The sequence below is a fragment of the Microcaecilia unicolor genome, chromosome 5, assembly GCF_901765095.1.
Source record: "Microcaecilia unicolor chromosome 5, aMicUni1.1, whole genome shotgun sequence".
Classification (NCBI taxonomy): domain Eukaryota; kingdom Metazoa; phylum Chordata; class Amphibia; order Gymnophiona; family Siphonopidae; genus Microcaecilia; species Microcaecilia unicolor.
In genome coordinates, this window is record NC_044035.1 from 266,387,724 (window position 1) to 266,399,759 (window position 12,036).

At 41.1% G+C, this 12,036-nt stretch overlaps 1 protein-coding gene across 4 annotated transcripts in view; it reads left to right on the forward strand.

The window, feature by feature from the left end:
• The first annotated feature begins 728 nt into the window (after positions 1 to 728).
• ALCAM (activated leukocyte cell adhesion molecule) overlaps positions 729 to 12,036 on the forward strand; it is a 289,118-nt gene continuing 277,810 nt past the window's right edge. For all 4 annotated transcript variants that reach the window (XM_030204168.1, XM_030204165.1, XM_030204166.1 and 1 more), the window contains exon 1: positions 729 to 1,270. In XM_030204168.1, coding sequence (XP_030060028.1) covers positions 1,204 to 1,270 — 67 coding nt within the window. In that variant the 5' untranslated portion in view covers positions 729 to 1,203. The remainder of the gene's footprint in view (positions 1,271 to 12,036) is intronic.

Consider the following 12,036-nt stretch of genomic DNA (forward strand, 5'->3'; position numbering starts at 1 on the left):
TGAAATTAACCCTTCTCCGTTCACGGTAAAGTATGCTTAATGTACGGGGGGAATGAATACTCAAGCATTTACTGTACTCACACAGAGCGGAAACTTATGGTGAGAGGGGTAGCGTTCCCTGGCAATGCAGATGAGCACAGCTTAACAAAAGAATCTGAGGAAGAGTGAAAAAATGGTGAACAGGGGAAAATCAGACAAACTTGAAAGTTTTTACACTCTGTGCACCTTCCTTCTCGCAGTACTTTGTTCTTCGCCTCCTTCCTAGCGGCGAGGTGTTCTATATTTCAGAAGGAACGAAGGGTGAAAGAGAGCGCTGCCTGAATCCCTTCGATAAATTATTTTATGGAAAGAAAGGAGGGAGCTCGACAGAACTAAGCCTAGCACCTGGTATAAAGCCAGAAGCGCGTTCTTAGGGCTCTCTCCAGCGGTCTACCCCAGCCGCTGCTGCTATAGTCTCGCAGCGCCTCTACCGCCGTCGGAGCGGACCAGCCACCTGCTCCACAGACAGGGCGCGCGTACGATGCCTGGTAGAAATGGAGGCGGGGCAGGAGGCGGAGGAGAAAAAGAGGTAGGGTGCCCGGCTGTAGCGCGCGCCTTCCCCGCCCCATCTCCCGCTGCAGCCACACCGGCCACAACAAGCACAAGTGGAACCGAGGAGGAGGTGGAGGCGCGTGCGCGCGAGGAGGGGGAAGGGAGGGGGGGCGGTAGAGCAGACGCAGGGAGGAAGAGAAAGAGAGAAGAGCTGGGCAGCCGCTGTCTCCATCAGAGGAGAGTCGGTCCCGTCACTGTTCGCGCTTTTTCCATAGTTTTTGATTTTCATTTTTTTTTCAAAAAAATTTTTGGGGGGGTTCAGTGGTGCTGTTGGTGGGGTTGTTCCACCCGCACTGTTAATTAATTTTTTTTTCTTCTTCCTTTTTTTTTTTTTTTTAAAGAGAAGGGAAGGAGCGAAGCTGCCCTGCTTTCTACCACCGGGGGATTGTACAAAGCGGTTCAAGTTTTGGGAGTCTGGGCAGCGGCGGTTGGAAGTTCCCGCACTTTGCTTGCTCTCAGGGCCTCCTCCGCCCCCATCCTTGACAGGTGCCTGAGACCAGCAAGAAGACTTCTCAGAACTAGCAGGAGGAAAGGGAAAGCTGTGGGGGAAACTCTGTGGTGCTTCTTTTTATACCTCTTGTTGGTGGTGCCCACTGTTGTCGAGGAAGGGATATGGCACCGGCGACAGCCCTGCGGGTCGTGGCGCTGTGCCTCGTGTGTGCCACTGCAGTAAGGCAAGGTAAGCAGCTCATCCTTATCCCCATTCCCCAAAACTCAATTGCCCTCAACTCACACGCGCTTTCCTTGCCATTGCTTTTAATGCTCTGATTCTCACAGGTTTGGAAGTAGGCAGGTTACCCTCTCGCCTTCTCTCGGTTGTCTGCGCAGACTTGGGCAGTAGGGGAGGGGGATCCGCTACTGTCACCTGTAAGAGCTCTTTTCCGTCCTGTTTTCTCTCTGCTTTCTGCACATTTTATTCAGAGTATGCACAAAAATCCATTTACTATAACCAACTAAATTTGTCAAGCAAAAACTTATGCAAGTATGTATCTTCATATTTATTTGTCTTTGATATTATGTATATGTACTTTCTCTAGACTGTCCTTCCCCCCCCCCCCCAATCCCTTTGCCATTTCCCATAATATCGCTGCCTGCCTGGGAGAGTTCTCCAGCCTTGTTAATGAGTCACAGGGACGGGAACATTTGTGTGTACTTATGACCAAAGGGTCAGCGTTCGTTATTGACAATGACACGAGTTGAAATCCTCTTTGTGTTCTATTTCATTGGCCAGTGCTTTCGTTGATTTAATCTCAGGTTTTATTAAGCGGGTTCCCTTGCAGAGGGAAACCCCCACTTTGTATGTTTTGATTTTGCTAAGCTCACGCTTATTTAATGGGCATTCTTCTAATGTACTTCATACTGTTTGAGTTAGAAAGATCTTGCTCTAAGAGAAGGATAATAGAGAAAGAAAAAAAGTTGCTGCATTTTCCTAAGTTACTTTTCAGTTTTTTTATCAGAATCGTATAGAAAGTAAGGCAGCTCGCAGGAATAAAATACTCCAGTGAAGGACTGTCTCTTGGTGTTTGTGCAAAGACCGTCCTCTTCTGTCACTGCGAAGCTTTTTATGTGCTGAGTAGATTCTCTATAGTAACAGGAAAGAATTCATTCCACCCCCCCCCCCCCCCCCAGCATACCCACACCAGTCTGACATGGAATGCAAACACACACACAATCACAAAAGGAAAACGAACTGTATCGGTGTAGCCCTTAGCTATAATTATATTCCAGTGCAGTCTTGCACATTAGGACTAGTCCCCCACCCCACCTTTAGACAAAAAGCACATAAGAAAACAAGTTCACCTTTCTCGAATGTTATTTTATCTGATAGGATCGGAGCTTCCAAAAGCTGCTTTTTTTTTTTTTTTTCCCTGTTAACTGATGCAGTATTTAGCAGCAGGGAGTGTTCTGGCTTGGGATGAGCTGTTCTGCAGCCAGAGTGTTTTCACCAGAGGCAGTGGGAACACAGTTTCATTTGGGGGAGGACACACAAACCAACTTCCACCCTTCAAGTTTCTTAGTTGCCAGTGCTGGGGGAGGAGGGAGTTAGTGGGACCATGGCCCCTGTGCTCATGCTTTTCACCTTAGAAAACAATACATTCTTATATTAAACTTACTCATTCACGGGTGGGGGGGGGGGGAGGTATCAATGCGGGCTATCATTAAGACGGGTTAATTTACCACAAGTCGTGCTGTTTTAAGTCCCATTTTATGCTGTGAGATCCTCTACTAAAATAGCACGACTTGAGGTACATTAACCCGTCTCGGTCAGCTGCCGTTAACTTTCCCTCTCGATGATTTGTATGCTTTTAACGATAATGTGATTTTGGAATTTAACCGGTCGCAGAATGAAACCAAACTTCCCATCTGTTCAGTGGGAGAATAATTGTGCAGACCCTATCCGTTTTTAAGTTGGATTTCAGAGGTGTAATGAAAGATTGGTACGATAAGCACGTAAAGTTAGAGTTCATTTTGAATTAAGTAGGTTTAAATAAAATATTCTATATGAGCATCACCCTATACTTTTTGTCTGTGTGACTTAAATAAGAAAATTTCCTAAAAGGGGTGCTAGATTTGCACACGTCGTTCCACGAATTATGAAGATGTTTGATAGCTGGTCGAAGTGCACTGCTCGAGCACGAAACTGAAGTCGATATATATATAAGCTGTGATGTCTGCTGGTGTTCTCTATTCTTGCAGTAACAGCGTCAGCCTGTGGTGAAATATTATATTGCTTTAAAAATATTGTGCGTGTTTCATAGTTTTAACTAAATAGTACAAATAATTTAATGTTTCACCAATTAAACTTCTGTTTGAATTCCAATCATGTTTGCTATTATTTGAAGCTGTTAGCTACATGTAGATAGTTTTCTTTCATGGTAATAAAGTCAAGCTCTATAGACTATTTTTATTTAGAAAATTTTAACTGAGCCAATTTACTGGAAGTTATTCTATTATTACAAAAACAACAACAAAAATCCTAAGATTTTAACAGAGCAATGAAAAGATGTAAGTTAAATAACACTACAAATAATTGGAACAAGACACAGTTGTATTTGTCTCTCATATGAACTGTCTGGCCCCTAGACAGCTGGTGTGTTGTTTTTACAGGCTTGAGTAAAAAGGAACAATGTGATTTACAAATGGGGTCTATTTATAAAAACAGGAGAAAATGTTTTCCATAAAAGTGAAAAACTTCCCCATAGTGACCAGTCAGATTTCCTGGTTTCAGATGAAACTTGATTGGTCACTATGGGCAACTTCTCCACTTTTGTAAAGAAATTTCATTTTTTTTTCTTAATAAATAGTCCCCAATGAACCAAGGCACTTTGCATGTAAATGTTGCATTCCTTCTATGTTATAGAAAAGTGTGGCCTGTCACCTGTTTTAGGGGCCCTTTTACAAAGGCATGTAAGAGCCTACACACATCCTGCATGCACCAAATCAGCATTACCACCCATCCACCACATGCCCTAGGCGCTAATTCTGAATTTGGCGCATGCCGAATATACATAGTAGAAAATATTTTCTGTTTTCTACTGCGTGGTACTTACCCAGTGTTAAACAGCAGTGGATGTGTGCTGCATTCTTACCACCTGGGTAGCGCAATAGGTCAATAAGTGGCAGTAAGGTCTCAGCCCAAAAATGAACACATGCTGGTTTTTATTTTGCTGCACTTCCATTTTCTGGCCCATTTTTAAAAAAGGCTCTTTTTCCAGGACGCAGTAAAAACTGGCCTGGCATGTGCTCAAAAGTTGTGCTCACACTGCCGAAGGCCACTTTTTGCTGTGGCTTATTAAAAGGGCCCCTAAGCATTCTGTGCTTAGAAAGTCAGCACAGTTAGCATTATTTGTTATATTTCATGCTCAAGTCTCACAAGTTTTGGCAGATATACATTCTAAAAACTGAGATATTCTAATCACGTCATAGAAAATAAATACTTTTTCTACCTTGTTGACTGGTCATTTTTTTAATCTTGTTGGTCCCAGTCTCTGGTTTATGCTTTCCTCTGTCTTCTTTTGCCAGGGTCTCTTGACCATTTGTCATTCCTTCTCTCTCCATGTCCATAATCCATTTATCCTCTTTATGCCCCTGTCTTTCCCCCATGTTCAGCATCTCCCCCTCAAGAGGCGATGCCATCTTAAATGCTTAAATAAACACATTTTAGAATATCACTATGGGTAACTTGTCCATATACAAAAGGAAAACTAAAAAAAATAAATAGCATGTAGTAATGACACAGAAGCAGAAATAGTCTGCAGAGCATACAAGGAATGTAATTACAGCCACTATCTGAAAAAGTGGTGAAACAGTCATGGCCAAAAGTTTGGAAGCAAAACTCTATTTAATTGTTGGTCCTATTTTTTTCTCTCTTTCTTTTTTTTGCTATTTTTACATTCAAGTTAAGGCTTATTGAATATTTTATATACAGTCACACATAACGTAAAAGCAGTTAATGTTTACATTGTAAGTAATTCTAATTTGTCTTCACACAATATTTTGATCAATCAATAAACTATAACCATAAAATGTACTTATACTGTAACCTCAACAAAGTTGGTATGAACTGTATATTTCACTCTCATATTAACTACCTGGTCTCTCTCTGTACTGTGTTCAGTATTAAGAAGGGCCCAAACCTGCCTGGCATCACCATCAACATCAAAAGATAGAAGATGACCAAGTTTCTACAAAGGATCAAGGAAACACAAAAAGCATTGATGACCTCGAGGGGAACAAAGGAATCAAGAGTCCACCCTAACTGGGTTTAAAAGAAGGTTGAACAGGTTACTGGAAGAAAAGTCTATAATCTGCTATTAAGCTATCCATGGAGAAAGCAACTAGTTATCCCTGGGATCAGCAGCATTGAATCTTGCTACTCTTTGGGATTCAGCCAGGTACTTGTGACCTGGATTGGCTACTGTTGGAAGCAGGATACTGGGCTAATCTGTTTGATCCAGTATGACTATTCTTATATCAGGTCAACTTGTACATCAAGAGCCTTCTGATGCTGTAGAACATTTCTACAATTATAGCAGAACATTTGATTTCTTTGTTTTCCTCCTGGTCATCGCCATCAACAACATTAACCACAGGGTGCCTCCAGCTGCTATGGGGCCTTCCCTCTGTCAGGTTCCTCTAAAGCAGAAACAGGCAGTGGAGTGTGGGGGGGGGGGGGGGGAGCAGAGGGAAGGCCCCAGAGTGACAGGAGGCAGCCTGTGGTGATTACTGCCATCGCCAGCAGGAGATGTTCCTTTGACAAATAAACAACACAAAGAACTTAGCGGCCTTATCCGATGAGCAACAAAAAGAAGAGCTTGACAGCTCCAACCTTCCAGAGATAACAGTAAGAATGTAGGGCCATAGTTATATGCGGCCACACAAGGTGCAAGGGAATCCAGGGAGCCAAAATTGCATCCCGTCCATTGGCTTCCCTTGTTGACTTCATGAAAGTGGACAGGGGTAGCACTTGGGGACAGCTTGTAATAATTTTGTAAGAAGGGCTCAGCAGCCCCAAATTAGCACTCCCAGAACAACACAGTGGCTCCACATATCACCTTCCAACCCCAGAGAAAACCCAAAAGGAGCTTGGCATCTCCAATATATCACCTCTTACCCCAAAGCAAGCCACTAGACCACCACGGTGACGAGATCTGTGTGGGGAGGACACCCAGGGCTGGAGGGGAGGTGGATGCAATCGTGTATGTGGGTGGGAGAGAGGGGGCTGTAAAAAGGTTGGGAATGTGGGTGCAGGGAGGAGGGAAAAATTGGTAAGGGGCAAGGAGGTTAGATTGAGAACAGGAGACGGAGCGAGGCTATCTATCCCAATGGGTTGAAGCCAGTAGATGGAGATTGCCGCCACACTGGTTCACCCAAAACAATAGCAAGCACTATTAAAAATAATAGCAAAAGATTATTAGAAATAAGGGACTGGTCCATCCGTAAAAAGTCTAAAGCAGTTCCAGCTAGATAGGTAGTACCTTAAAAGGTAGAGGACAAAAGATTATATATATATATATATATATATAATTTTTACTTATTTGACAGCTTTTTTTAATTTATTTGAAAGCTTCCCACATGCAGATAAAAATATCATGAAATAAAAACTGAATATCACCAAAACAACTTCAAAATATTATTGTAGGTGGTTGAAACAGCACCAATAAAGGTTGTATTTTGTGCTAATTTTTCTACACTGTTCTATACAATACAGTAATATATTGCCAAATTTCAGTGAGGATATCCTGTTTACTAATGGGTTCATCTTAACTATGGTAATCTGTCTTGGGAAACCTGGTGTTATAAAGGTTGGAAGTCAAATTAAACTTTCCTTTCATTGGGGCACATGGAATCACATCTTTACCTCATCTCTTGTACAAATGGATTATTCTGTTTTGAGCATGTTTCAGGGGCAAATGGTTTTCATAAATCAAAATAAAATAAATATTTAAATCAGATCCCTTTGGGGGGAGGGAGCAACGTGACTGTGGTGCAGCAGGGGCTAGGCGGGCCAGGGCCTGGGATGGAAGAGATTACTTGCGGCAGGGATGGGCGGGGACAGGTTAGGTTCCCCATGGGGATGGGTTAGAGTTTTGTCCCTGTGCAACTCTAGTTTGGAGGAGACCAGAGGCAGATGCAGTTTTTTAGTTGGGGAGAGGAAGGCTGATACAGGCAATAGCAGGCTGAAATTTGGGAGAGGCCAGAAGAAGATGAGAGGTTCAGAGGGATACACAGGGCTGCAATCCTGAGGAAGATGGCTTTCCTGCGTTGGGGTGGGGGCTGGCATGGAGCTACTATCCTGAAGAGGCTAGAGGAAGATGGTTTCTCATGGTGGGGGGGGGGGGGGGGCTGGCACGGAGCTGTAGTCGGGCAGTGGCAGGCCTGATGGTACGGCCATGGTGAGGGGGAGCCTAAAGACTTCATGGAGGTAGAGAGCTTTCCAGGGGCAGCACAGAGCTGTATTTGGGCAGTGGCAGGTCCAATTGCACAGTTGCAGTGAGGGAAAGCCCAGAGACTGCAGAGTGAGAGAGAGAGATACGGGCAGTGGCAGGCCTGGAGCTGTATTCAGGCAGTTGCAGGCCCAATTGCACAGCCACAGTTAGTTGGAGCCCGGAGGTGGAGAGGTTGGCTCAGAACTCCAGATGGTTTAACTACAGTGGGAGCAGGGGCTCCATTCAGAACTTGGATTATGGTAAAAAAAAATGCAACTTTCAGGGCACAGTTCAGCGAAGCTACAGTGACATGTTGAATGCAATGCACAGCATGCTGCGCTAAGAAAGTTTTCTGCATGTGCCCCCGCAGTTTCTGTGCCTGCTCTGGCTCAACTGCTGTGCCTGAAAGATTGTGAAAAAGGGTGGAGGGACTCCAAGAGGAAGCAATTTTAGCTTTTTATTTTTTTTATCAGGAGCCGCATACCTCGTACCCCCTGGGGATATCTCGTATGCATACCATGTGTTGTGAAAACCTGAATTACAGTACTTTGTCCTAATATATTGTTTACCCTATGACTAACAAAACAAATGGAATTCATCTTTCTTAAAGCCAAAACATTCAAGGCCCTCTCAAATACTAACTGCATTATGAGAGAAAAAATGTTGAATAATGATGAATTAAATAATGCAAAGTGGTTTTGAAAATTAACATTGGGAAAAGGGTGATCAAATTCATCATAAAAAGCTTTGCACTTGTTCAAGGAATGCAACATTTTTTGTGTCTATTTAGTAAACTACAAATTTGCTGATCATTTTTTTAATGCTAACTATTAATTATATATTACACAATAGAAAGATCACATACAATTGAAAATCTAGACAAATAGGCTTCCTATTCCCCATTAACAGGTATCAAATCAACAGTTTTTGAATTACAGGCTACGTCTTTAGTACTCTATTCAAGAATTCTCCAAATAAAAGAAAATCTGTGTAGTGGATTGTTTGTTCTAAAAACTTTAAATAGTCACAGATTTTAAACATTGATTTTGATAAACATTCAGCTATTGAGAGATGCAAGTAGGAGGTTGAAAAGCCATCTAAATGGAACCAACAACAAAATGGTATACATCATCTGTCAAGATCACAAGGTCTCTTCTTCTTCAGCTGGATGAAAGGAATATCCTGCATTCGGCTCAGTCAGGTTTTCTTAAAAATTATGGCACTGAAACAGTGATTACCTCTATTATTGCTCGTGGTAAAATGTTGCTTTAGCCATGGACAAAATGCAGTTATAGTTTAATTTGACTTGTTCACTGCAGTTGACCTAGTTGACCATGATATTCTGTTGTCCAGGTTGAGTGGTACTGAGACAGGTGAGAAGGTTTTGAGTTGGTTTAGAGTGTTTTTGACCGCTCGTCATTACAGAGTGCAAAAAGCAGGTAACTTATCTATGAGCTGGACTCCACATTGTGGGGTTCCCCAGGGGCTTTCCACTTCATCAATGTTCAATGTGTTGCTCCAACCTTTGGGTTTGGTGCTAGATAGGCTGAAGATTCCATTTGTTGTCTATGCCGATGATATTACTCTATTGTTACTGGTAAAGGGGGATTGGAGCAACACGTTGAAAGAGCTGGGATCTTGTGTACAGGTTATAGAGGACTGGATTTCCATCATAGACTTAAGTTGAATCCAGAAAAAACTAAATTTCTCAAGTTGGGTTTGTTTGACTCTACTAAATTTCCTTTGCAGTTTTGTCTTGGAACAAATATTTTTTTTATTCCATTTTTGTTCTAGATCTTTTGGAGTGGAGATAGAGATTTTACATGTTGAGAAAATGTTAATAACCTATCTAACAAAGAAATCATTTCATACATTAAGGAAATGGAGAATAATCCAAAATAATTTTGACTGTGATAAATTCAGATTGATAGTCCAGGCTCTGACCCTGTCAATATTAGATTACTGTAATATCTTCTCTAATAGGCAACTCATTCAAAACACAGTGGCATGTCTAATCTATTCGGTTGGCAGGTTTTCACCAGCCACTCCTTTGCTGCACTGGCTACCGGTTGAAATCAGGATTAGGTTTAAAGTGCTTACAGTTGTTGTGTTTAAAATTATCTATGGTGATGCTCCTTTGTATCTATCTTATATTGTGCAGTTTTTACACGGTAGTTCAATTACTAACATGACAACTCACGATCGTATGTTATTAAAGTTTCCAACTGTTTGTTTAATAAGATTTAAGATGTTTAACTCTTCTCTTCATTATTTAGTTGTATCTTTGTGGAATTCTCTACCTTTAGAAATGCATATGCTCAGGAATTATCTGTTATTTCGTAAAGTTCTTAAAACAGCCTTGTTTCATGAATATTTGATATAAGTAGGTGTGTTTATTATACATTGTTCATAACTATGACTATGATTAGTGATATATGACATAACTCCTGAGGTTATGTCTTAGTATTATTTTCTTTAATTTGTAATCCACAAATGTATAGCTATTTGCGGACAGTAAGCATTGTACAACATAACATCACAGTCTACAAAGATTCCAAAGCCTCTGAATAGTCTGAAGATATTTTTGAATAGGTCAGAATGAGAAAAGGCTATGGTGGATAACTCCCTCTGTCTCTCTTTCTTAATATTATTTTTTATTCTAAAAATTGTAGAGCTATGTTATTTTTATCATGCCTCTATCCCTTAGGGCCTGTTTACTAAAACGCGCTAGCGTTCTTAGCACATGCCTAAAATTAGCGTTCGCTAAATGTTAGAGACACCCATATATTCCTATGGGTGTCTTTACCATTTAGCACACACTAAAATTGCTAGCATGTGCTTTGCACTGCTTAGTAAACAGGGCCCTTAGAATATATATGTCATCTGTAGATTGGATGGATCATGTGGGTCTTTATCTGCTGTCACAAAGAGGGGCATTTTCGAAAGGACATCAGCTCATAATGTCCAAAACAGATGTTCATATCGCATGTATTTTCCAACAGGAAATATGTATGCTGAAGATGTCCAGCATCAACAGCCATTTTATAAACTGGAACTTCCAATATATAAATGGAAAAAAAGCAGAAATAAGGATATTTGGTAGCATTCTTAGAGGAAAGGCCGTGCCAGTGTCCCTGCAGAGCAGAAAGTCAGCCTAGTGATTAGTGCAGTGGACATTAAACCAAGGGACCCAGGTTCAAATTCCACTTTAACTCTTTTATTTAGGAATTGTGAGCCCTCCAGGAACATAAAAATACATACTGTACTTGAATGTACACCAGTAACTTTCAGGCTTGCAGGTGGCTTTTATATATTTAGGTACAGTATGTATTTGGGAGGGCTCACAATAATAATAAATAAATTTTTTAAAAGTCAAAGGAAGTCGTTTTGCTATATCTTTTTTGAGATGTGGTGACCAGAATTGCATATAGTATTCTAGGTGTGATTGCACCATGTAGCAATACAAAGGCATTATAACTTTCTCATTTTTATTTTCCATTCCTTTGCTACTAGTTCCTAACATTTTGTTTGCTTTCTTAGCTGCCACTGCACATTGAGCAGAGGGTTTCAATGTATCATCAACAATGACACCTAGATCTTTTTCCTGGGTGGTGACTCCTAATGTAGAATCTTGAATCACTTAGCTATAGTTTGGGTTCCTCTTTCCTATATGCATCACTTTGCACTTGCTCACATTAAATGTCATCTGCCATTTGGATTCCCAGTCTTATAAGATCCTTTTGCAATTTTTCACCATCCTCTTGTGATGTAACAACTTTGAATAAATTTGTGTCATCAGAAAATGTGGGACCTGTTTACTAAGGTGCACTAGCATGTTTAGCATGCGCTAAATGCTACAGACACCCACATATTCCTGTGGGCGTTTCTAGCGTTAGTTCACCTACAGCATGTCTTAGTAAACAGAGCCCTTAATTACCTCACTAGTTATTCCCATCTGTAGATCTTTATAAATATGTTAAAAAGCAGATGTCCTAGCACAGACCACTGGGGAGCCCCACTATCTACCCTTCTCTGTTGAGAATACTGACCATTTATTCATACTCTGTTTTCTATCTTTTGACCAGTTCTTAATCCACACATTACCTCCGATGCCATGACTTTCTAATTTCCTCAGTTGTTCTTGAGGTGCTTTGTAAAATGCTTTTTGAAAATCCAGATTCACAATATCAACTGACTGACCTTTATCCACATGATTATACACCCCTTCAAAGAAATGTAGTAGATTGGTGAGGCAAGATTTCCCTCGACTAAGTTTATGTAGGCTGTGTCTCATGAATCCATGTTTATGTAAATGCTTTGTAATTATGATTAGTAATATAATAGTCTCTACCATTTTACCCAGCACTGACGTCAGGCTCACCAGTCTATAATTTCCTGGATCACTTCTGGAACCCTTTTAAAAAATTGGTGTTATGTTAGCCACTCTCCAATCTTCAGGTACCATGCTGGATTTTAAAAATAAATTGCATATTACTAATAATAGTTTTGCAAGTTA